This window comes from Camellia sinensis, chromosome 4, assembly GCF_055761805.1.
Source record: "Camellia sinensis isolate YWXY chromosome 4, ASM5576180v1, whole genome shotgun sequence".
NCBI classification, from domain to species: Eukaryota; Viridiplantae; Streptophyta; class Magnoliopsida; order Ericales; family Theaceae; genus Camellia; species Camellia sinensis.
In genome coordinates this window covers 145518233-145545203 of record NC_138964.1, presented here as the reverse complement: position 1 = coordinate 145545203, position 26971 = coordinate 145518233, and the positions used below count along the sequence as shown (strand labels likewise).

At 34.7% G+C, this 26971-nt stretch overlaps 1 protein-coding gene and 1 pseudogene across 3 annotated transcripts; one reads left to right on the top strand and one right to left on the bottom strand.

Moving 5' to 3' along the window:
* Positions 1–875: 875 nt before the first annotated feature.
* On the top strand, positions 876–984 carry LOC114293666 (small nucleolar RNA snoR74; annotated as a pseudogene).
* A 5487-nt stretch (positions 985–6471) lies between these two features.
* On the bottom strand, positions 6472–10561 carry LOC114263453 (Transducin/WD40 repeat-like superfamily protein). Of its 3 annotated transcripts, none has more exons than XM_028203992.2 (3): positions 10251–10561; positions 9322–9662; positions 6472–7414 (listed from the first exon to the last, which is right to left on the bottom strand). In XM_028203992.2, exons 2-3 carry the CDS (start codon positions 9647–9649, stop codon positions 6669–6671), a joined length of 1074 nt encoding a protein of 357 aa, XP_028059793.2. In that variant the 5' UTR covers positions 9650–9662; positions 10251–10561; the 3' UTR covers positions 6472–6668. The 3 variants fall into 3 exon arrangements, with proteins under 3 accessions (XP_028059793.2, XP_082722556.1, XP_028059792.2); XM_082866430.1 differs by having other exon boundaries at positions 9910–10548; XM_028203991.2 differs by lacking the exon at positions 10251–10561 and adding an exon at positions 9935–10240.
* Positions 10562–26971: the final 16410 nt, after the last annotated feature.

Sequence of the window (26971 nt, the reverse complement as noted above, 5' to 3'; positions counted from 1 at the left end):
GCTTTTTGGCTTTTTTGGCTATTTTAGCCTGGGCTAAAAAGCTTGGTTTGGGAATAACTTTTTGGCTTTTTGGCTTTTTTGACTTTTTTTGTGAGAGAAGAGTGTAATGATTATGGGTTGGATGTGATGTTTTGTTTGTTGTGGCTAAAATAGCCTATTTTGTCTTTTGTGGCTATTTTAGCCCAATCTTGCTTGCCAAACGAACCCTATATAATATAAGCAAAGACGTTGTAGGGTCTTTATTGATGAAAACTTCAATCTATTTTTCTCAAATTTTTGAATTTTTATAATGTAAAAATCTATGTGTCATATTATTAGTTCTAATCAATTTTTTTTCTTTTTTAATTTTAATTATCAATATGGCAATACCTTTCAAATTTTGTCCATTAATTACAGAATCTTGGAAATTTTCAACAATATGGAAACTTTCTATTTCTTAAATTGATGATGAAAATCTCAATATATGTTTCTTAAATTGTTAGTGACAATTGATTTGTAAACCACTTGTTTTTTTCTTAATTGGATAGTAAATTGAAATAAAAAATAAAATTAAAAAAATTGAGGACTTCTTGCTTTTTCCTTTGTAGATTTTTGGGTTTTTGCTGGGGACTTCTTGTCTTCCTTTGTACTTCTCTTTTCTCCTTTTTAATAAAATTCTTCTTTTATTGCTGATCCAAAAAAAAAAAAAAATTGAAATAATTTTTTTTACAATATAATAATAATAATAAAGTTTTGGCTTTTGAACAGATTGTTTAAGAGAGGATTTTTTTCTTAAACTTGAGTCCTATTTCCTCTTCTTCTAGTAGCATTTCTTCTTTAAACCACTAGAAATTTAGCATCAGCTTTGTGCTGTCTTTAGATTGTATTAACCTGATGAAAAAGCAGGGGACTGTTGCCTTCTTGTGGGAAATCATTTTTTCATTATTATTAGGTGAACCTCTTGAGTAGTTAATGACTGAAGGTTCAGTAAATGATGGGACATTATAATCAATTAAAGTATCAGGGGTTTTATTGCTTCTGTAGCCATTATCTCTGTACCCATGTCACTTCTAATTTTCCTAATTAGTCAAAGATGTTTTATTAGATCAAATATGTTGGGCTGAGTAATGAAACGCCATATGGTGTCATGAAGTTTCTCCACACTGCCAAATGTGGCCCTGGTTTTTCCTAAGATAGTATCTTTACAAGTATTATATGGTCAATTCTAGGTCAGAAATTAGCAACCCATCATTGGTGTGTGTGTGCATGTGCTATCTGCAAGCTGAGGCTAATTTGTAACTCATTTTCTTTGTTCCAGAATTCATCTAACTTCTTTGCTGAAATTTTGAGTGTGAGTTGGCTGAATGCTGTCATCATGAGAGGTATATTGATTAGTAATGGTGCCTTACAATTTTAGTAGTATGTTGTTTTCCTCTTCTCACTGTTAGACCTTTTTCTGGGTAAACTTATGGGCCTATAGCCCTCTGGCAATGGGCATACTTTCTAGAACATATTTCTCGCTTGATGGGGGTCCAGCTAATGCTCATTTAAATCTTTTTGAAGGTTGAACACCAACTTGTTTAAATCTTGCAACCTCTTGATGAATATATCTCATTGCTCCATTTCTTTTGCCTAATGAGCTATTCGGAAGAGAGTCCAGATACAACATGTCCAACACTCTTGTAAAAAAAGCTACCGAAGTAAGCAAATTGTTCACACTCTGTGTTTTAAAAGCAACTTAAAAAAGAATGAATTCCAATTAAAATTGTGTTTTAGTTTTTGTATTGTTATAGCTATCATTTGTACATGTTGAATCAATCTTCAAATGAAATGAAGTGTTTCTTGATAGTTTTGGAAGCAGCCACTTCAAAATGAAGTGTTTCTTGGTAGTTTTTTCTTCTTATACTTTGAGTTGCTATTCCAAGCTGTTTTTTTATTCACTATGTGAAAAACATTGAATTTGTAGGATATAGATTAGATAGACAGGCTGGTTTTGCAACATGTTAATCTCTGTGTAGAATATAGATTGTTTAAAATCAAGGCTCTCCTAAAAGCCTTTTATCTGACCTCTTCCTAAAGATTGTTCCTCTTATCGATCACATTAGAGGTAACCCTGCTTCTCTTATCTTTTCCAGCATGGAAGAACATTTATGGCTCAATAGTTCTGATATATGCACCTTAAAAAATAGTGAATTCATATAGTTTTTAACTAAGTTAGATGGTGAAGTCTAGAAGTGCATTAATTCATGAACTGCAATCAATGCCCATAAAGGTATTACGCATCCCTGTGTAGTAAATCCCATCTCCTACTAAAAGCAAAACAATTTACTTTTTTCTGACACTGTATTCTCTAAATGTTGTGCCCTCTGTCCTTTAATCTATTGCTATATATTTTGTTGATAGGGAAATTTTTCCAAGTTAAACTTTGACTTTACACAAGTGTGACTACTATGGATAGTCCTAAGAATGGTGTACAAATCCATTGGAGTCAAAATGTGGTAGTAACCTTTTTGTGTGGTATAGATAACTTAGCTAACAAAAGAGTCTCTCTCACTTTAGCATGCAAAAGCACGACACCAATAGAGGAGTAAGGAACGTGGTCGAAGAAAATGCGAAGAACAATGCAGAATATGAAGAAGAATAAGGGTAATAATAATGAAGAAGTTCCAAAGTAGAAAGAGCGTCACATAGTTTCATGGTCTCAAGAGGTCACTTCCTTCTCCTGTACTTCCTCTATTTTGTTCTCTTAATCGCTTGACTGGTTGGTTTGTTTGATATTTAATGCATGGATTACTTGACTTGCAGGAGGATGATATTCCTCGTGAGCAAATTCGTATTCATGGAACCGAAAAGTATAGATCTTCTAATCAATTTTCATTTTTGTCGTATTGATATGATAGGAGGTCAGTGTTAATGAATGAAATTGATGAATTTTATTAGAATATATGTTTGCAGTTCGCCTATCATTGCATCAAAATTCAAGGATAAAACAACCAAACAATGCCGAAGAAGGTTTAAGCAAAGCTTTACCTATGGCCTGCATGCAAGTTATTAACTTAATATTCCTATATATAAAAGGCATATTATGTAAATCTAGTTACATGAGTTTGTAGAGGCATGTACTTGTATCATGTAAGGCCCCGGTATCCCACATCGGGAATGGAGGGGGAGTTCCTGGGCTATAAAAGTAAAAACCTGGACCCTCATATAGCATCGAGGCCTTTTCCCAAGTGGTGAAATCCCTATTAGAACTCCCCAGTTAAGCGTGCTTAGGCTGGAGTAGTTCTAGGATGGGTGACCCGCTGGGAAGAACAAATCCGTGCGGGCGTGGCCCAAAGCGGACAATATCGATGACATGTAAAGGGTCGGGGTGTTACAAATGGTATCAGAGCCGACTCTCCGGAGTACCGAGTGTGGGCCCCTGGCGTCTCTCGGTGCATGTGGGCGGGCTTGCGAGCTGGCAGGCTACTGCACGGGGACGTGCAGCCTTATGGGGGGTGGATTGTAAGGCCCCGGTATCCCACATCGGGAATGGAGGGGGAGTTCCTGGGCTATAAAAGTAAAAACCTGGACCCTCATATAGCATCGAGGCCTTTTCCCAAGTGGTGAAATCCCTATTAGAACTCCCTAGTTAAGCGTGCTTAGGCTGGAGTAGTTCTAGGATGGGTGACCCGCTGGGAAGAACAAATCCGTGCGGGCGTGGCCCAAAGCGGACAATATCGATGACATGTAAAGGGTCGGGGTGTTACATATCATGGCTTATGAAAGGCATATTATGTAAATCTGGTTATGTTATCTAGATTTTTTAAAGAATTTTGTTAGGTGCTTGTATTTGAAAAAAATGATGTACGCTGTTTATAATAAAAAAAAAATTTGCAACAACAAAAAATTCATTGCTAAAAAGCTATTATTGTACTATTTATAAATGTCATTGAAAACTATTTGCGACGGTAACAAAATGATTGCCAAAAAACATGTTAGTATTTTTTCTTTGTTTTTTGTGACGACAAAATAACGGTCGCCATAAGTAGTTTAGGTGGTCGCAAATAATTTGTGACCGCTGCTTTGTCGTCGCAAAAAGTATTTGCCACCCTACATTCGCGTCCCCCATTTGCGGTTGCATGGGTCGTCGCAAAAGTTCTTTTGCGACTGTATTTTTATTATTTGGGACGGTGTGTTATGATCGCAAAATGTACTTTTTCTAGTAGTGTTTATTGTAAAATAATGGTGAAGGAAGATCTTTGATCAAGTGAATCCCTCAAATTTAGGCAAAGAAAATACTAAGAATAATAATTTTATATATTTACATACAATATTTTATATATATCATAAATGAAATATATCTAATAATAATTTTCTCTCTCCTAGATATATGGTATAATATATGTATATATTATAATAAAAGTTTATAAGGGTAAAGTAGTCCACATAATACTCTAATATGGAAAAAAAGGACATATTGAAATATAAGTTCAAATGTATGGGATTAGGTGGAACATAAGAATACTTTGTGAACTTATTGGGTTATAAGTCTTCTAAATGAGATTTAGGAAATTTTTTTTAGGGTTCCTGGTATTAAAATTTTATAACATAAAGGACATTCAATATTTTCATAATGTCTAATGTCTCTCAACATTGATCCAGAGAAATTTCAATCGAGAGAAATTCTTCCCAAATAAATTCTCTTAAGAGAAATTCTAGATTTTCCAAAGAATTTTTCTAAGTTCAAATCAGAGAAAATTCAAATTTTTCTCAGTTCAAATCAGAGAAAATTGAACAATACAAAGAAATTTAAACAGGGCAGAGAAAATTAAAATTTCTTTGAATTCAAACTAAAAAAATTTAGAAAAAATTGAAATTTTTCTGACTTTATTCACAGATTTCTTTGACTTTGTTCAGAGAAAATTGAATTTCTCTCCAGAGAAATTTTGGACTTTCTCAAAGAAATTCCTAACTCCAGTCTTCAGATCATCCAAAGAAATTCTGGAAACCAGAGAAATTCCAAAACAAATCATCAACACCTTCATGTACATGAAACTATACATACACAATCATATACACATATACACAATTCAATTACACATATACATATATATATATATATATATGTATACATAGAGAGAGAGAGAGAGAGAGAAATTTAGGGAACTTGTGGTGTTAACGACATAACCTACAGATGCGACGGACAGCCAAAGCTCGACTCCAGAGCTTCACGCTGCCCTTCCTTCTCTCTCTCTCTCGCTTCTCTCTTCTCTCTTTCTCTCTCTACATGGAATTTCAGAGGAGACTTGAATGAGGAACCGATGAATGATTTTCACTCTGCGTGACAAGAGGTGTATATATATAGGTTGTGGGCTAAGATCATGTTAGTAAAAATTAGTATCTCTGCCACCACTAGCTCCGCCTCTTTTACCACTGCTACTCCTTATCGTCGTCGTCTTCGCCGCCTTCTTAGCGGAAACTCCTGTTGCTGCTATTGCAGAGGAGGAGGCGGTGGCTGATCTTGTTGCTTGCGGTGGAATTGATGGAATTGGTGGTGATGAAGACTCTGATTCTTGGAAGCGATCAAATCGACTTTGGAGAACAAGCCTAGGTCATTGTCGTACATGGATTTCTTGGCAGAATCGGAGAGGTCTGAGAATGGAGTAGTTGGTAGAGAGAGAGAGAAATGATGTTTGATTTGGAAGAGTCAAATTTATCTGTAATACATGAGTGTGAGATTAAGGGACCTTAGATATCACAAAATATTATTGTGTATATCTTTCATTACTAAAAATAAGAGAGTAATCTTATACTAATTTTCTCATTTATAAACAAACCTCTCAAAATATAAAAATATTTTTTGTATTAAGATTTAACTTTGACTTAAACCTTCTTTTTCATGTCAAAATTTGACAATTAAAAATTGGTTTAGGAAAACAAATTGTATTTTTATTTTGTTTTTTACCACGTTATTATAAAATTATTACTAAAAAAAACTGATAAATTTGACAAATGCTAAAAAAAAACTTATTGTTATTGAAATAATTCAAGTGGAATTTGAATTTTATTTATTTATTTATTTTTAACTTTTAGATCCATAGTCTAAAAGGACACGAAAAATTTTAAATTTTTCTTCAAGACAAAAAGACAGTTTGAGAAAACGTGCTTTTTCTTTAGCACTTATCAAACATGATAGGCTAGGTTAAAAAGCGAATTTTTTCCCTTTTGTCACCTAAATCAGTTGAAACCATACAATAATAGCCAAAAAATTTTAATTTAAACAAAAACCACAGAGGGGTGTGAGTCACTATTCCCATTAGTTTGGACGAGTAACACATTAAATCAAAATCATATGAGATTATTTTAACTATTTTTAAATATATCCGACACATGCTGGGAAAGTATCTAATAAGTGTTGATATCCAACATAGACGTACTATCTTCTTAGAAGCGTCCATGTGTCTTAGTTCAACACTACGTGGCTTGTTTACAGGAAAATGAACTCCAATGTAGAGCAATAAGACATAAATGTTTTTAGTTTTTCCAATAAAAAAAATGTTTCTAACAAAACAAACAGCAGCAAGAGCCTTCTTCCACACTGCATCAACATCAAGAGAACACAAGTCACAAAGACTTATGGCAAATACATACCCGATCAGTACAAATACATGTTTTTGGGACAAGGAAATCAGTTCAAATGTGCCAGTTTACGCAACTATATCACTTTTTGGCATCCATATACGAACAAGCTGGTCATAAAACGAGCAAGTAGCTACCACACCGCTCTTCCTTTTGCCTTCTTGACATATCTCCCCTCTCTGCCAATCCGCTCCATACGCAAGTGATTCATGTTTACAGTAAGTTTCAATCACCTCAGCTTTTTCTCCTTCAATCTTGACAATTGCAAAACCATTATGCATACATGCCGCCAATACCAGGTCTGGCAGAGAGGGATGGTGCTTAATTCTCCAAACTCCTCCTCCTAAACAAATTGATGTTTCATTTACCGGCTTTGAAATTGACCTCACATCCCACACCCTTAGGTATTCATCGTAACTGCCAGTAAATAAGGTATGAGGGTCACTCGGGCTCTTTGTAATGCAACAAATACCCATCTTATGGATTTTAGAATTTTGGAATGCCAAGTTTGAAGGACAATCCCGTAAATCCCAACAACTCAATTTACAGTCATCTGAACCGGTGTATAGCAGTTGAGGTTGGTGTGTATCAAAAGAAGTAGCCCAAAGCTCAAATTCGTGCGCTTTCCATTCTTGTTGTATTTCTAGTTTGGAGTCTAGAAGAGAGATTATTGATACTGAACCATCTGAAAGCCCCACTGAGATGGACGTAGCTGAGGGATTCCAGTCCGTGCACAGGCACATGGAGGAACTAACTTGTTTGCTAGTAACCTCTTTCAGAAAATTCCCCGCATCAAGGAGAGCATCAGATTGTTCTGCAGATCGTAGAGAAGTGAATTTCAATACACATGATGCATATAAAGGGGTAAAAAGAAATAAAAGAAAAAAAATTTGAAACATAAGCGTTTAGAATGTCATAAATGTTATAGCTCATATATTGCTCTACAAACATATTATCTAGGCTTAATACAACAGCCTCTTTTTTGTTTTGTTTTTTTCCTCGACAGTCCTGGATGTTTCAATGAGATGTTATATGAAAAAAATTAAGAGGAAACCAAAAAGAAAAAGGGGAAAAATAAAATAAAAACAATCAAGTACATATTATGTGTCATTGTTTAATTTATATATAACATCCCCTTGTGATCCTTGTTAGCCGTAAGGTTAAATTCATGATATGAAGTCTATGTAAGTGCTTCACTTTTCATTCATATTTGACAACTTTGTCATCTCCCAGATATTACTAAACTCAATTTCTTGTTGAGCCTCTGAAATATCTCCATATTGCAAAACACAAACACATGCATATATCTACAAATAGAGAGAGGATTAAGAACAGCATCTTTATTAAAAGGCCATGTTAGGCTCACAGAAAAACAAGGAAAAAGAAAGGAAATTTCCTCATAGTGCTTACAAACATTAATCATGGCATGTTTTACAATATTTTCTTATCCTCTTTTGGCCGTACTTTTTGAGAATCAAAATGGAACCTAGTTGTACAATAAAAATACATGGTTCAATGAAATTTAACTTCGAGGGCACACAATTTTATTTTTACTTTTTCCTGTAAGCCAATTAGAAGTTTCACATGAAAAAAAGTTGATTGAAATTCCAAAGTTGAAATAATTAAATCAAGTTGATCAGTCAGTCTATCAATTAAGTCGAACTCATGAAATAGTAATCCTCAATCGTTTTGACAGTAACATAGCAAGATAATATGGGCCAATACTAGTTATGCTTTGGTTGTTTTGGTGAAAAACATTTTTCGCATTTCTAGCATTTGGAATGATGAAAAAGGAGTTATATAGCCGGAAAATATTTTTCACTTTTAAAAGGTGCAAAACATTTTCCACAAGTCTTACCAATGTCACCACTACCACCATTACCACCATGGCTGTTTGGTTAAAATGTACCAAGAAATAATTAATTTGTCTTTTTTTCCCCCCAATTTTTGTTAAGATTGAATACATACTGGTTTTATTTTTTCCATCGCTAATATATCTATCATGGTTGAACTTAAAAGTACGGAGGAAAAAAAGTTTAAAATGTAATAATTATATCAATAAGTGAAAATTTATTTTCTCAAGTTTTGGCACCGCTCAAAACAAAATCTTGGTTCCACCCTTGTTGTTGGCACTAGTTATGCTTTGGTTGTTTCGATGAAAAATGTTTTTTGCATTTTCTAGCATTGGGAATGATGAAAAAATGAGTTTATATAGGCATAAAATATTTTATACTTTTAAAAGGTGCAAAACATTTCCCAAAAGTCTTACCAATGGCACCACTACCACCGTTGCGCTGTGGTCATTGAGTAAAAAAGTACCAAGAAACAATTAATGTCTCCTTTTTTTTCTTTTTCTTTTTTCATATTTTGTTACAATTGAATACTGGTTTAATTTTTTCTTTAGAAATTGTCTTCATTCCTAATATATCTATCATGGTTGAAGTTAAAAGTACGGAGGAAAAAAAAGTAATAATTATATCAATAAATGAAAATTTATTTTTCATGTTTTGGCACCCCTCAACAAAATCTTGGTTCCACCCTTGTCGTTGATATTGATGCCACCCGATCACCACAACCACTACTATTATAATCGCTAGCACATCAGTTTCAAGATCATAACTAAACATAAGAAAAAGTTTTCTACAGAAGCAAAAGGACTGTTAATATATGATAGTTATCTAGTGAAGGACTAAAAACCAAAGAATTGGCATATGGACATACCTCCAGCTGCTGATCCATCCGAACGGCATTCTAGGTGATGAAGCCTCAAGTAACCATCTGCATCGGCTTGAGCAAGCAACGGACCAACAATGGCTCCAACCGGGCTCCATTTTATATCAAAAATTCCCGCTGTCTCCACACGGTGAAACAGTTCAAGCCGTCCAGCATCAGCATCTACATTGAAGAGCGATATGCTTCCTGATCTTCTGGGCTGATCACCCTCTTGCAGCGTATAAGTCGAGGCAGAAAGGATACGGTGGAACGAGTCATGAGGACAGAACTCCACGGCATCAACATTGCCATCTAGATAACAGTGTGCCACATCCATAACAAAATTATCCCTGTACAGTTTCACACACAAAAAGCTAAGTACCACACATGTTATCAAATTGTGAATCGTTTTGCTAAAATAGTGAATCGTGAATCAAAATATTCACTTTATTTAATATAATATATAATTTTATATATGTATTTATATAAACACTCACGTAGCGTTTAAAATGAAGTAAATAACAATATAATTATATTACATATATGTATTTATCTCCTTTTATTTCTTGATTGTGCAAACAAAAACAAAAACATAACTGAATTGCAGTGAACCACAATGTACCGTAGTGAATTGTAAATTGAATAACCCGATTCACTCAATTTTCGATTCAACAGCACAGTTAAAATCGTCATAGTCAAAACTCGAATCGAATCATGAATCATACAATTCTAACAACCATGATCTCTCTCTCTCTCGTAGTCAAAACTCAAGTTAAGATCAGTTGAGCATTTCATCGAACAGTTTATGGGCACAAGCTGAAACTGAAAGGTTTTCCAAATCTAGCATTCACAATGTGGGTTTGACATACAAACTAGTGTTATAAGAAAAGAAAGTAATAGAGTATATAAGTGACAGACCAGAGAAGAAACATAGTTACCGTTAAGTTAGTTGGAAATTACAAGAGACAACGAAAGCTCGTGCACTTAGGTCTGCACTAAACGTTGGTATATAATTACTTTACATTATTTAATTTTACTCTTATATAAACGTACTATTAATCATGTAATAAAATTATTTATAAAATTTGAACTATTAACTTTAAAAATATTAAGTAGACACCCAAATCATAAATTAATTATATTTTTTATTTTAAAATATAAAATTATTTATATTAAATAATATCATAACTATATGGGCTGGTTGGAGAGTTTTTATATTATCTATGAACAGGCTTAAAAATGAAGTACAGGCTCGATCCTAGCCATTCTATTTGAACTTAAAAAAAAATAATTTCAGGACACTTAATTCAAATTTTAAAATTTTAATTCTTATTATATTTTAGGGGAATTTTTTTTAAGGTCCCTGGTATTAAGATTTTACAGCATAAAGGACACTCAATATTTTCATAATGTCTAAGGTCCCTCAAGTTGATCCAGAAAAAATTGATCTAGAGAAAATTGGTCCAGAAAAAATTTTCTCCAGAGAAATTCTGAAAATTTCTCTAGACTTCGGAATTTCTCTCCAGAGAAATTCTGGATTTATCTCCAGAGAAATTTTGAATTTCTTTGACTTCGGAATTGTTCGGAATCTGTTTTAACCAAGTTTCTCTGACTTCGGAATTTATCAAATGTGTTTTCATAATGTGTTTTAACCAAATTTTTCTGACTTCGAAATTTATCAAATGTGTTTTCATAATGTGTTTTAACCAAATTTCTCTAACTTCGAAATTGGTCTCCAGAGAAATTTTGAATTTTGTGTTTTGTGCATGTATGCGATGGGTCTGTGATAGCTGTATGTGTGTTGTATGTTTTGTGGTGTGTAACGTGTATCCATCTTCCTCTCCCTTATCCGAGTGTGCTGCTGTGTGTCTATATCAGTGTGTGATGCATGTGATATCTGTGTCTGCAGATGAGAAATCAACCCTCCTCAACAATCCGAGCAAGAGAGTGCATGTGTGTGTGAGTTGTCTGTCTGCTAGCCGTGTTTGTGTGTGTTATGTATCATAGCTTTGACACCTCTCTGTTCTCTCTCTCCCTCTCTCTCTCTCTCTCTCATCTAGCCGGAAACAATGGTGGTTTGCTGAAAAGAGAGGAGAAGCGACGGTTGATGGCAGCGGTAGTGGCATGTGGTGATGTTGGGGTTAAGGCGATGACATATGGGTTGCTTTTGGCAGTGTGTGTGGTGGTTAATGGAAGCAGCCAGAGGGAATGAATGATGCAGAGGGCCGGCAACCATAGACGAGAAGCTAGGAAGGGAGCGATGATGGCAGTCAGCTGACGATGGTAGTGATTAGGATATATTGACTTGAGAGAGTTAATTTTCTCTGTGATATATTGGTATGGAAGTTGAGGGAATTTAGACATCATAATATAATATTGTAGATCTCTTCCATTACTAAAATTGGAAAAGGGACCTTAGACCAATTTTTTTCTATATTTTAATGTGAATTTATTAATAAAGATAAAATTTTAAATTTAATTTTTTTTTTTTTTCATATTACACCCTAATCAATTATATGTGTTCTTCAATTTCTATATCTTCTTCTTAAAGTTTTAATTATTTTCTTTTCTTTTTTTCTTTTTTCTCATTCTAAAATTCCAATCCACCCCATTAAAATTCACAATTATCATCAATATTATTATTTTTTATTATATTGTTACTTGTAAATAGAAAAAAATTTAAATAAAATTAAATAATGAATGAGAACAATAATAAATAAATAATCAAATTTAAATAAAGAAAGAAATTCAAAATCAGGCCACAAATCAAGTGAATTGATTGACAAGACAATTTACAGGATGTTTCAATCCAGCTTAATACCTATAAAAATAATAATAATTAAGTTCTCATTTATTAACTATATATTTTAGTTAAAAAGTTAATATAAGTTGTCACATTACTCTCTTTACTTTCTATATATCTTTTTATAAAAAGTTAAAAAATTATTAAAATAACATATTTCCAAATAAAACCTAATTTAGCACATAAATCTCTGACATGCTTTCAATTAGAAAACTTGCAGCTTTGAATGATCACAAAGTAGAAATGGCAACAGGCCAGGATGGGGTTGGGTATTACACTCCCTATTCCCGATCTTCAAAGGTATAAAATTTCTCGTCTTCGTCCCCGATCCCCCCGCCCCTAACGGGTATCGAGTTTCCTCGACCCCGAAAAATCCCCGACCTTTTTTTTTTTTTTTGAATTTTGCATATCCCATTTTATTTCTTTTTTTTTAAGCAAATAAAAATAATATATATATATATATATATATATATAAAAGCATAATCCAGCAATGTCCAAACATAAACATCCAAACAACAACAACAACACCAACGCGACAAATAAGATACAAAACAACACCCACACCACAAAAAATAATAACAACAACAACAACATCCAAACAACACCATCCAAACAACACCTATTTTTTGCTTAAAAAAAAAAAAAAATACCACTTGTGAATTTTGCAAAGTAGCACGTACAACCAACATTATTAACTAAGTTAACTTCTAAAATCAATAAGCATCTCTCAAAGATATTCTATGGATCCATACCCTCAAAATAATCCATGTAACATAATATCTTGACTCTCAAATGTCCAACCAAAAAAAAAAAAAAAAAATAGTACCATTAGTCTATTATAACATGGAACAATAGTTGTTCAAATAAAACATATAACATCAATATCACAATAATAAAACAACATTGTTTTCCCAAAAATCTGATATAACCACAACTTTCATCGTCTCCTTTAACTTGAATTTATGTTAAATAACAAAAGGAAAAGAAAATCAATACTAATAATAAGATGTAAAAAACGTTAACAATTAAAACAAAAATAATGACAACTACCACAAAAGTGCCACACGGCTCATCCAAGTCGATTTCATCATCATCATACACTGATTCCAATGTTGAAGTTCCTAAAAAGTAAAGAATATAAATTAAGTATTGAAATTATTCCATAGTAATATAAAATTGAAATAATAATATATAAATTTACTTGAGTACTTTTCATCTCTATAACCCACAACCAACTTTGTGCACACATTAATGTTTCTAATGTGTTTGGATGAAGTCTACTAAGATGTGGACTCACCAACCTTCCACTAGTGCTAAATGCTGACTCAGAAGCAACGGTGGATACATGAATAGCTAAAATATCTCTAGTTATTGCCTGTAAGATCGGATACTTTGGTCCATTGGCTTTCCACCAATTCAAAACATCAAAACCTGAAGTTCTTGGCAAAACATCATCTTCTAGATAATGGTCCAACTCTGATCTTACATTCTTCATTTTTTTACTTCTCTTTCTATTAATAAACAAATTATACTCTGGAAGGGTCTCTGTAATAATTTCTGGATGAATAGAAAATTCACCAACAACATCGGTCTCCATACCAACTCGGTCCTGATACTCTTACAACAAATCATAACAAATCTGACGAACCCTATCAATTTCCTCTTCAGCTTTGTCTCCATAAAATTTTTTAAAATAAAACTTCAATACACTCATCTTGTACTTAGGATCAAGTACAACAGCAACTCCAATAACACCATGTATCACTAACTAATATTTATCAAAAAATTTCACCATTTTTGATGTCATTATTCTAACCACTTCAATTTTACAAGAGAGGCATTGAGACAGTGCCATCCTAATCTCACATAAGGCTAGGAAACAAACATTGGATGTGAGATACTTACTACCAGAAAATAACTCTGTGATAGAAAAAAATATCTTAAACCTCCCACTGATCTCTCTAGCAAACTCTCATTCTTCCTCACTTGGCACGGTCTTATATTGGAGCTCTCTATTTTTCAACCGAGAAAAGACATTCTTATACAATAAGGCAGTTTGAAGCATCAAGTATGTTGAATTCCACCTAGTTGTAAAATCAAGTCCTAATTTCTTAGTATGTGGATTGCACAATTGATTGACTGTTTCTTTAATTTTTTTCTTGTCTTTTAGGTGTTGCGGTCTAATAAGCTACACTCTCCCAAATTTTCTCTACACCCACTTGTATGACATCCAGTTCATCTTTGACAATCAAATTCAAAATATGCACACAACAATGCATATGAAACAAAGTACCACCCAACAAAAGCGATGTATTACTCAACTTATCCATCAACATGGTAATCATGGCATCATTTGTGGAGCAATTATTAACAATAACAGTAGAGATTTTTTTGTCAATATTTCAGTCCATCATACACTCAAGCAAAGTATCACAAAGAATTTCTTTTGTGTGTAGACATGGAACGTAAATAAACCTAAAATACAATATTCATGAACAATTATTAATAACATGCAAATTGGATTGAATAAGATAGAACTTTTGAATGATTTGCAAATTTACAAATATATACCTCAAAATGTGACTTCGCAATGCCCATGAATCATCAATAAAGTGTGATGTGAGAGTCATGAATCCTTTCTTTTGATTACTAGCACTCCATATATCAATTGTAATTGTCACCCTACTTTTATTATTCTCCACCAAACTCAATGTCTTCACCCTCTCAAAATCATAAATCTTTAAAATATTACTCTTTATCGTATTTCGAGAAAATACTTTAAACAATGGTTAGAGTGCTGCTGAATACCATTTAAAACCAACCTGATCTACGATAGAGAGGGGATATTCATGCAATATTATGGCACATGACAACTCTTTCCTAGCAAAATCTTGATAAAAAATATAAGAATTCATTTTTGGACTCTCTCCATTAAAGTTGTTAGTTAAAGCTTTTTGCATCATGTCCATTACTTTTTTCCTAGTACAACTCTTATAGTGATCATGCAAATGCCTAGTTCCATTTTTGGAATCACCTCCAAGATGCTTATTACAATAATTATATATTGCCTTCCACACTTGTAGCTTGTTTTTCGTGCTCTTCGGGGGGTTTTAATCTCCTCAGATATGATAGCCCTACAGTTCGGACTCCCATGGTTCTAAATCTGATTTCACAAAGTGCAATGTAAAATAGATTAAACAAATGAGAGCCCAAGTCCGATAAATATTAGAAAATCCATTTATCATCAGAGATGCCAAAAATGGACTGCATTGCCAGATTTCAGAGTCACTATCTAAATATTTTTAAAAAATTTAGGAAACTCGTGACTCGTGCCAAAGGTCACTTGTCCGTCATTACCAAAGTGTCTTGGCTCGAGAATTTAGGTATGAGAGGGGAAGGTCATGAATTGAGCACCCCACTCACCCGATCAAAGATCGGCTTCTACTTATCATAATGTGATTTTTATGTATAGTATATGCTCTTGTTTTGATTTATTATGCTAATATTACTATGTGAGACACGCAAGTATAGACTAATTCGCCCACTTTGGAACGTTTTGATTTCATGTTTGTTTTGAAAAGAATTGTGATATGTGCTACTTTGAAAGAAGCTCACATTTAAGCAAATCATCCCAACTTAAGTGAAAAAAGCCTTTATCCACCGGCATTCAAGAGGTATATCAAATAAGCACTTAACCTCATGGTAATATGCTTGATATGGTAACATTAACATACATGCAATATGTTAAAGTGATAAATGCTCACCTAGTATTCAACCGAGGCAAGCCAAAATAGAAGAAAATTGTTAGAAAAATGTATGCTTTAATATGCAAATGACTAGTGCAACACATACAAAATGCAACTAATAGGCTCGGTTTACTAACATGACATATGGCCTAACTCAAAGCATGCAATAGCGCATGCATTCAATTAAGTAGTAATAACAAATTTAGGATAATGAATCGAACCCAATGTATGCAAAAATGGGTATTTACACATGGTAATGATATGAAATCAAAATATGGATGCAACCATAGTAAGCAAGTAAATAAAAGGAAGAAAGAAATGAGGGTTAGAAGACATACACAATATTACAATTTTGCCCTCATATAAGAGGGTCTGAACAAATGTCCTATTTAGTTAAATATTACAAACAACAAATGAATGAATAAGCTAAATTTAACTAATTGTACAAATTACAATACACTAATTAATCTAAGAGCTACAAGCTAATGAAATCGAACGGGAGTAGAAGAACCACACGTGCAACCGAGAACATCCTCTCGGAAACTTCTCTGTTTTGCTGCTAGATTCTGTTCTATTTGCAGTCAGAAAATAATTTCATTTTTGCCTCAGCTTCTGCTATGTTCTGTCATGAAAATGACACTGTTTGTCCAAAATAGGGTGGCCGATCGGTCTTGAAAAGTGGTCGGCCGGATGGAAGGGTGGCCAGCCAGCCACTGTTTTTAGGTATGCCTTGTTGTCACAGAATTAAAACAGAGCAAAAAAAGAGTGTTTCCAAAGGATATTTATCCTTTCTGCCTCTCCCTATCATAAAACTAATCAAGGGATGAATATAATCAGTCCACAAATCATCAATTGTCGCAAAGTCGTTGCGTGATGATCTATGAACCAATGAGATAAAAAGATCAATGAAATGAAGTGAAAGACCAACAACACCTCTTCTTGTCATGGAGTTACCTCAAGTAAACAGGTGGACATTACTTCTTGAACCATTGAATGTCACAAAAGAGTACGCAATGAGTCAAGACACAATAGGTTCAATATAACGACCGATTGAACCCGATTTAATTTTATTACATCTTTCACCATTTTTAATTCCATTTATTAACCCTTTTCATTACCTTTCCATTCTTTATTCATTTTTGTCCAAAAGTGATAATTACGTCCACTAATGAAGAGAAGTGTCAAACAAGAAGTTGTGCTTAGCATGAGAGAGATGTAATGCCCTAATAATGAACCTTTGAAGAGATTAAACCATTAAGCATGGAAGGTCTCTTTCTCATGCTTTAAACAACAATCAATTGTTTGAAACAAATCTTAAACAAAGAAAACCAAAAAAAGAGAGAGGTTGCAGAGATGATTATTACAAGTGTGAGTATATATATGAAAACTATGAAATAAAAGCTATCAACTCAAATAGATTGGTGTCTAAGGCCTAAATCACCAAACCTATGAGGACTTACAACAATACAAGCATAATAGGCAAAGCATAAACTAACACACTAAAATAACCCCAAAACTTAACAAAATAGTGTTGAAAAAGTAGTTTGAAAAGCTAAAAAAGTGAGCAAAAATAGGAGAGAATTAAAGCTAGTAAGCAAGCCAAAGGAATAGTGGCTAACCCCTCCACTTTTTGGACCTTGAAATCACATGTTTTAGCCTCTGAAAATTCTTAAAATCAGTGGCTAAAAGTTGAGAAACAAATGGGAAACACAAGGATACAAGCTAAAGAATAAGGTTCAAGGAAGGGTAGTTAACCCCTCCACCTTTGGTAGCTTTTAATAATCACAAGTTTTAGTCCACAAAAACAGTCCAAAGACAGTGTAAAAACAGCAAGAAAAGAGAAGGAAGAAGTAGTGTAAAGATGGAAAAAGTTATACTTTTGAAGAGAAGATACTCTTTTGTTCACAAACCACAAGATGTTCACTCTCGAGGGCTGAAATTTTGGCTCAAGAACCTTAGCAAGGAGCCTCAAATTTTTGGTTTAGGAAGTGTATGTATAGTATATGTATATTGCAAGATAGAGAGGGAGAGTGTTTTACAAGTTTTTGGCTCCTAACAAATTTTTCTAACCTAAAATCAAGAGGGTTGGGCTTGTATTTATAGAAAAATAGTTTTTCTCACCAAAAATATTTGTATAGAGGCAACTAGCGCAAGGCATGCGCATGGGGGGGACAGCTGGCTGTAAATATTTGCCTGTCGGAACATCTAGCCGGCCGATCAATGACTTGTATGGCCAACCACAAACAATGGCCTGCCAATCCAAAAAAACTGCTCTCAAGCCCGACTTCAAACAGACATATCTCCCTCATTCGGACTCGGTTTTAGGTGATTCTTGAGTCTAAGCCCCAGAAGTCTACTTTCCAATGGTGGTGGCCTCACATCTAACTTCTTAGTGTACAAAAAGATATGCCTAATTTAGTGAAAGATGCTCATTTCTTTCTTAACGGTTTGATGCTCAATCTTTTCCTAAACTAGTTTTCTTTCATCCTCTCATATTTCTTTCAACTCAAACCATAAATAAGATGTTTTTAAAAAAAATTCAAAGATTTCACCTCCCTTCCATTTATTTCCACTTTGTCCTTACTCGGTTTACTAAAAAGTGTAATATTTTAATCGAAATGCGAGCCTCGAAACATCGTAGAAGCATTTGAAAAAAATATTTTGAAAAGGGGGTTTTAAGGTCTAAAATAGTTTTGGTCAAAATGGGGTGTAAGGTTGAGATTAGAAGCTCAAAACTAAAGCCTTTTGCTAAAGAATTTGAATGATTGTGCAACGTAACTTTTCATCATCGAGTGTTCAAAGTGCGGCACCCAAGTCTTAAGGGCAATAAAAAATGGGGTGTCTACAACACCCCCATTGACTTGTTGTTTCTTAAAGTGTTCCTACACAACACTAGGTTTTCTTCTAGTTCCTCCACAAGTGTTAAACTCTACTTCTAAATCAATAACATTTTGATTAGAGAGAGAAGACAGTGAGTTGGTAGATTACCTAGTAGCTGGCGATGATTGTTGTGAGGCCTCGCTCTTAACTGGTACTTGAGAGTTAACATCTGACATTTTTGACCTTTACAAAAATAACACGAAATGAATAAACGGAGGCAGCATAGGATGGTCCCTGTAACCCTCCTCTATTTAGTTGTTAACAAAATATTGTAAACGAAAAGATTCTAATCTTTACCCCCAAACAAGTTTGAGTCAAGTTGCATTGTTCCTCTTTCCAAAACAAAAACAACAGTGAATAAGAAACCTCAAATAGTAATTGATTTCTTATACAATCAACAAAGTGCAAATGATATTTGTTAATCATGTTGTTTAATTTTGATGATGTTTAAAATATTAATTGAGAAGTTGTAAATAATATACATATTTTATATTATTTGACACAAAATATTTTCTGTTTAATATATATATATATTGTATGATACATTTGTTATAAATATTATTTAAATAAAAATATTTTGAAGATTTTACTATTCATGTTTTGAATAGTTCGGTTGATCACTATTCATTTTTTGACAAATTTGATGTGATTGTCTCTTTTGAGTAAAATTATATTATATCTTTTTGATACATATTGCACCGAATTCAAATTAATTTTGCATCTTATTGTATGTAGGACATGTTGGAACAATTTTCTGTGTAAAATAAATAACTTAAAACAAATCAAACAAATAAAAATAAATTAAAGAATTTATTTTACCAAAATAAAGAAGTACAAAATTAGATCAAGTCGAGTGTGTGACACTTTGTCCTTAAGACAAATTTGTCCCGCTTCAGTGCTTACAGATGAATGGTGTCTATCTCCCAAGATATAATGATCTTTTCACAAATTGTAGTAGCACTCCAAGCAATTTGTACGGTGAACCAAACCTGTATTCTAAACTCTTAGAATTTTCCTAAAACTAATATGAGGAGAATTTATGCAAGAGAGCAAATCCGCAAGGAAAACAAGAGAATTTCAGACTTTATCAGGATCTCCCAAACTGCTGAAACAAGTTTGCTTTTACAGACATATTGGTGGCTATTTGGACAGGCCGAACAAGTGCAGAATTCAAATGAATAGATCTGTTGCTAGTTTTGAACCTGTCCAAAATGCTAGCAGTTTTATAACTGTTACAAACAGTTTGAATTTACTGGAATTGGAACGGAAAAGCATTGAATAGACAGGAAAAACTTGCATTCAAATTTTGGCACAAAATTTGAATTAATTTCGTTCAGAAAAAATAAATTTCCCGCAAGAATTTCTAGAAAACATTCAAATAAATTTTGTCCAAAAATTAATATTAGAACCGACTTGACCCATAACCCACACCCGCGCCCGGCACAACTCGACCAGCCGGATGGACGGACGACGCGCACGCATGTGTGTGGTAGTTTGAACCAAGGTTCACTTTGTCCATAACTCCTCCCTTCTACAAACTTAGGGTGTCCCTTGGGGCCCAACCCAAGTATTGCCACCTAGAACTTATATACATACATAAATTCTCTTAAGTTTCCAATGTGGGACTACCATTACAAAGAAACCTATATTTTATTCTTTAATTGTCCATTCCACAAACCCGAAAACGACGTCAACTTCCTATTCACTCATAAATGGTTTTGACAAACCATCTTCACTATGTAACTTGCCATGCGGCAAGGAATACGTCACCTCTTTGAACCCATCTTAAAAGACGTGTGGGCCCCATCCAAATTTGGGCTTAAAGTTAGCCCAAAATAAGCCTATAAAACCATTTTTTTCCCAACAATCCCACACATGAATGGAATTTGACGGAGAGAAAATGTAACAACATGATCTAATTACTGAGAGTACAGAAATTGGGAATATTCTACAGAGGATGGGTAGCTTTTGGCTTTGAACGTTCCCTTGTCAAACACTATTGGATTTACTAGCTAACTAGTGAACATGATGTCTTGAACTGTTCAACGATTTGTGTAAACCAAGACAATAGAACTCACACAGTATATTACCAGACACAGTTTAGTTCTCACTATTGCGTTAATTTTGGCCCTGAACAACCTGGTCTTTCATGAGTGCTCTAGAGAATTGTAGCCCTTCATAAATCTCATAGGACCGACCTAGTTCACACTCATATAGGTGATTCTTATGAAGAGTATCCTGCCATACTCCACTAGATATTCCTATATATATGAATCATTAAAAGTTTTACTTAACCTAAAACACTGCAGACATCACTATTTCATCATAGAAATGGGTAGGAGTTTGATTCTCCAGTGATCCTTATGAGTCATACATTACTCAATTGTCCCTTTGAACCTAGATCTTGGGATCTTCAGTCAACTAAGTTGGGTTGCCATTGTGGTAACTCTTATTTAATATGCTTAAGTCCCATTCCCCTCGATGAATTCTCAATTAACTCTCTTGCTAACCCTTTGGTTAGTGGATCCGCTATGTTATCTTTAGATTTCACATATTTATTGGAAAAGTTCCATCAGAGAGTAGTTATCCCACAGTGTTATGTCGATGACAAATGTGTTGTGATTTACCGTTATATATATGTGTAGACACCCCATTTTTGACCGCCCTCAAGACTTGGGGGCCATTAATTGTTTACTTGGTGGTGAAAGTTGTGCAGTGCAACGGTTCGATTTCTTCAGCAAGAGGAACTTCAAATCCCAACCTCACACCCCTTTTTGGACCAAAGAAATTTTGACCAAAATATTTTAGACCTTTAAACCCTCTCTTTCAAAATAGTTTTTGAAAAAGTTCCTACGACGTTCTGACACTCACATTTTGTTAAATGTTGCGCTTTTCGGTAAACTGAGCAAGGACAAAGTGGAAATGAATGAAAGAGGTGTGAACTCTTTGAAAAAATCTTTCAAAACACCTTAGTTAAAGGTTTGGAGTTGAAGAAAAGAGGAGAGGAAAGAAGAAAACTAGCTGAGGAGAAGTTAGGCATGAATCCGGGTAGGATCGAAACTGAGCAGTCTTCACTAAAAGAGGCATAACTTCTTGCACACTTGGAATTTTGATGTGAGGCTGCCACCATTGGAAAGAAGACTTCTAGGGATTTAATTTAGGCTCAAGAATGACATGCAAAGGAGTCCAGATGAAGGAGATATTCCCATTTGAAGTTGGGTCCAAAGAGCAGATTTTTCTGGCCAACCAGAGGTGGAGGTTGCTGGTCATAAATGGGATTTTCTGGCCATGTGCCGGCCATGAATGGCCTATGCCGGCCACCTGCCATCCAAGAGTGACCCTTTCCGACCAACAATGGACATGTGCCGGCCATCAATGTTGGCTTGCTGGCCATTGATGCAAAAAGTCAGAATTTTACAGATATTTGTGTTCCAGCTGTTCCAGTTTTCCCTTTTGGAATATTTTCGACCTGAAGCCTCAATTGTCTATATATAGAGAGCATTCTCTATTGTTTTAAAGGTTAGAACGTTGAGGAAGAAAAATTTTGGGAGCCTCTCTCTTTACATTTCTCTCTCTCTCTTGAACCTTTGTGCATAAGTGCATACAAGTGTAGATACACTTCTCCTTTTCCTATACATCCTTGACCAAAGTTGGTTATCTTTGAGCTGAGGTTCTATAAGGTCTTCTTGGAGCTCTTGAAGGTGATTTTTCTTGGTTTTGTTGCCTAAAATTATGTTGTGCTTCAAGAGGTATAACTCTCTCTCTTTAAGCTTGTTTTTCATACTTGCTTTGCCATCTTTTTCCACCATTTCAAGGCTAGTTTTTGGCATGTAAAAAGTTCTGTTTTTTAGTCCTAAAAGTGGTGGTTTGAACCTTTTTGAGTTAGGGGGTTGTCCCCCCTTTTTTGCTCTTTAGCTTATTAAGCTTTTTGCACCATTTCTCATCACCTTCAAATCAAAATTTTTGAGCCTTTTTACCATTAAAACTCAGAGGTTTTTTAGTGACAAAAACCATGTTTTGAAGTCCAAAATGGGAGGGGTTGGCCTCCCCTCCTTGTGTCTTGTTTGCAAGTGTAGATAGCCTAACATGTGAGCATGTCTTTCTACTTTTTTGTGACTTGATCTCAGCATATTTTTGTTACTGATTTAGCATGATTTAACTCTGTTTTGAGCCTTCTTGGTCATATGAGCTTTGTCTTGCATGGTTGTAGTGCAAATGTCTTTACTAGCTTAGTGTTTTAAGGCCTCTAACATGTTGTGCATGTGTTGATTGCATGTTGTAGCATCATTTTACATGTGATTTCAGTGCATATAGCTCTATCACACTCTCACTTATTTCACTCTTTCATTGTTTTTGAGAGTTGTGTTTTGAGCCTTGTTTGTAGCCTAACGTGTGAGCATGTTTTTCTTGCCTTCTATGCTTCAATCTTAGCATGTTTTAGCTCTGATTTAAGCTGGTTTGCTCATTTGAGCTTGATATTGCATGCCTCTAGTGTAGTACTCTTCACTAGTTTAGTGTTTTGGCTTTTGAACATGTTGCGCATGAGTTGCTTGCATGTTGTAGTATCATTTTTCATGCCATTTCAACACTGAAATATCTGCAATCTTCCTCATTTCTTCACTTTTCCATTTTCTTTGAGGGTTGGTTAACCTTAAGGTTGTGTTTAAGCTTGAGATAGAGCTTGTACTCAATGGTTTTAACTCTCTTTTGAGGGTTCCTCCTAACCAAAGGCATGATCTCTCTCATGTCTTGAACCATCTTTTGGTTGACCCCTCTCTCATTAGAGGACACTCACCTTGGAAAAATTGACTAAAGAATGGCTTGGTAATGCTAAAATGTGTAAACAAGAATTGAAGAAGTAAAACATAACTAAGATAAGCATGTTGTGTTGCATTGCATTGTGTTCAATCGGACATTATATTGAACACAAGGTAGATTGGTCCATTTCATACTCAAAGTGATGAAATGAGCCAATCTCCTTTGTCTCCATCACCCTTGATCATGCATGATAGGGTGGTGGTCCTTTGAGTCTTGTTCTTGAGTATTTATTGAAAGTGTACAACTTGGATCTTTGGCCATCATGCATTGAAAATACTTGATTGGTGGTTTTGGATCCAAGAGTGCCACCTCTTTGATGTTTTGAGATGATAAGGAGGTGCAAAGTATAAGCATATCCTTGAAAACCCCTAAATTTTCCTCTGTTTGTGCTCTGTTGCAGTGTGGTGATTCAGCACACCAATGGCCGGCAGTGGTCCACTGATGGCCGGCAGTGCCTCTCTTTGGCCGGGAGATGGCCGACAGCAAGCTTCCATGGTCGGCAGGCCACTGGTGCAATCCTTAACATTGGTTTGGTAAAGTGGAGCAGAAAGTTCCTGGAGTAACCCTGCAAATAGAGCCTCTCGAGAGCAAACCAGTGGGCTTTTCGAGGCGAAAACCGAGTGCATGCATATTTAACTTCCTAAAGCAGAGCTGAGGTAGTATAGTTAGTGCTTTACATGTTTAGTTAGCATGGTTTTGTAATTTAATTAATTAGTTTGCTAATTAGTTAAGTGTTGCAATAATTAAGTAGCTTAGCTTAGCTATTTCTTTATTTTGTTTTGTAATAATTAGTCTAATTAGTTTAAATAGATTAGTTTGATTAGCTTAGCTTAGAGTAGCTTAGCTAATTATTCATTCGAACCCTCCTTCGAGAGGGCGCAATGTTGTAATAAGTGTGCGTTTGTGTGTACATGTCTTCCAATCCCACGTCTTTCTCCCTTTTACTTAACCGCTTTCGATGGTTAGTTTAGGGCACGTTTTGATTAGCATACCTTATATTTGCATGTTTGCATCATTCATTTGTCTTGCATGCACCGAGGCTCAGCGCATCATTCAAACTACATTGTTATTTCAATACACTTATTTGAATACGTGTTTCAAAACATGTTATCAAATTGTTGCATTCATATGCCATCTTAGATAGCCGAGCTTATTAATTGCATATTGCATGTATTGCATTAGGCATTGCCAACCTAGTTAGAATCATGCATATTTCTAATTAGCTTTTGTTTTAGCTTGGAGTACACTGTAAGTTTTACGCTTTAGCATACTTGCATGAGTGTGAGTGTTGCCATGAGACTATGTGCTTAAATGATTAACTACTTGAATGCTTGCGGATGGAGGCTTGTTGCTTGAATTGGAATAATTCGATAAATGTGAGTTTTAAGCCCACTTTGTGAAGTGGCAAAATCATATTTTAAGCCCATCATGTTTGATAGCAAATCCGCGCTTTAGTCCACTTGAGAGTGGCATTTTCAAACCATTTTCGAAAACAAGCATGAGTTGTTTTGTTCCAATTCTCGCGATGTAGTCTACACTTGCTTGTGTGCGTCACATAGTAAAGTTAGCTAATAACCGAAATAAGAACACATGAGGTTTATAAAACAACATATCATGCATAGTAGAGACTGATCCTTTGATTGGGCGAGCGGGGGTGCTCAGTTTAGGACCTTCCCCTCTCTTACCTAAGTTCCCGAGTCGAGGCAACTTTGGTGATGACGGACACGTGGCCTTTGGCACGAGTCAGGATTTCCTAAATTTCTCAAAAATAAAATATTTAGGTGGCGACTCTGTAATCTGGCAAAGCAGTCCAGTTTTGGCATTATTTGATTTAAAATTTGATTTTCCAAAATGATTTGCCGGATTGGACTCTTTGGTGTTTATCAGTCTCACATTGCACTCTGTGAGATTAGATTTAGAACCGTAACAGGAGTCCGAATTGTAGAAGACCAATTCGCGCCTCTCCGAAAGGGAGGCGCGCGAAGAAAATCGAGTCTACAATATGACTTTGTGCTCTACCTATTGCTGATTAACTATCACAATATATGCAAATAGCAGGCACTGGTTTTGGCCACATTGGAATATCTTCAAGGAAGTGACGAAGCTATTCTGCTTCTTCCCTAGCTTTATCTAAAGCTATGAATTCTGATTCCATGGTAGACCTAGCAATGCAAGTTTGTTTGAAAGATTTTCAAGATACAGCTACCCTACCAAGAGTAAAGACATACCCACTGGTGGATTTTGAGTCTCTAGTATTCGATATCCAGTTTGCATCACAGTATCCTTCAAGTATTGCTAGATATCTAGTATAATTTAGTCCAATATTACGAGTAAATCGGAGATATCTTAGAACCCTTATAATTGTTTTCCAGTGCTCTACTCCTGGATTACTCGTATATCTAATTAATTTACTTACTGCATAAACTATATCCGAGAGAGTGCAATTCATCAAGTACATTAAGCTTCTAATAATTTGGGCATACTCTGATTGAGAAATACTTTCCTGTACATTTTTAGAAAGAAACAAATTAATATCCACAGGTGTTTTAGCAAGATGATCATCATATTTGCTAAATTTGTCAAGTATTTTCTTAATGTAATGAGATTGTGGGAAAGCATAACCTTGTAATGTTTTGGTAATTTTCATACCAAGTATTACATCAGCAATCCCTATGTCCTTTATGTCAAAATGTTTATTTAACATTTTCTTGGTAGTTTTAATCATGTCATTATTACTACCTATAATGAGTATATCATCCACATAAAGACATACTATAACATAACCCTTGCTCGTGTTTTTTATATGAACGCATTTGTATTCATTAATTTTGAATCCATTTGACATCAGTGCCTTGTCAAATTTCTCATGCCATTGATTTGGCGTTTGTTTTAAACCATATAATGATTTTACCAGTTTACACACTTTCTTTCCTTTTCCTGAAACAGAAAATCCTTCTGGTTGTTCCATATAAATTTCTTCATCTAACTCACCATTTAAGAAAGCGGTTTTCACATCCATTTGATGAATTTCTAGATTGTACAAAGATGCAATGGCAATTAGCATTCTAATAGATGTTATTCTAGTAACTGGTGAGTATGTGTCAAAGTAGTCAAGACCTTCTTTTTATCTATATCCTTTGACCACAAGTCTTGCTTTGTATTTGTCAATTGATCCATTTGCTTTCATTTTTCTCTTGAAAATTCACTTGTACCCAAGAGGTTTACAACCTGGTGGCAAATCCACCAATTTTCAAGTGTGATTTTGCAAGATAGATTCAACTTCACTATTGACAGCCTCTTTCCATAAAGGAGCTTCAAGACTGGATATAGCTTCTTTGAAAGTTAAAGGCTCATTTTCTAACAAAAATATTAGAAAATCTGGATTAAAAGATTTTGAGGTTCTAGCACGTTT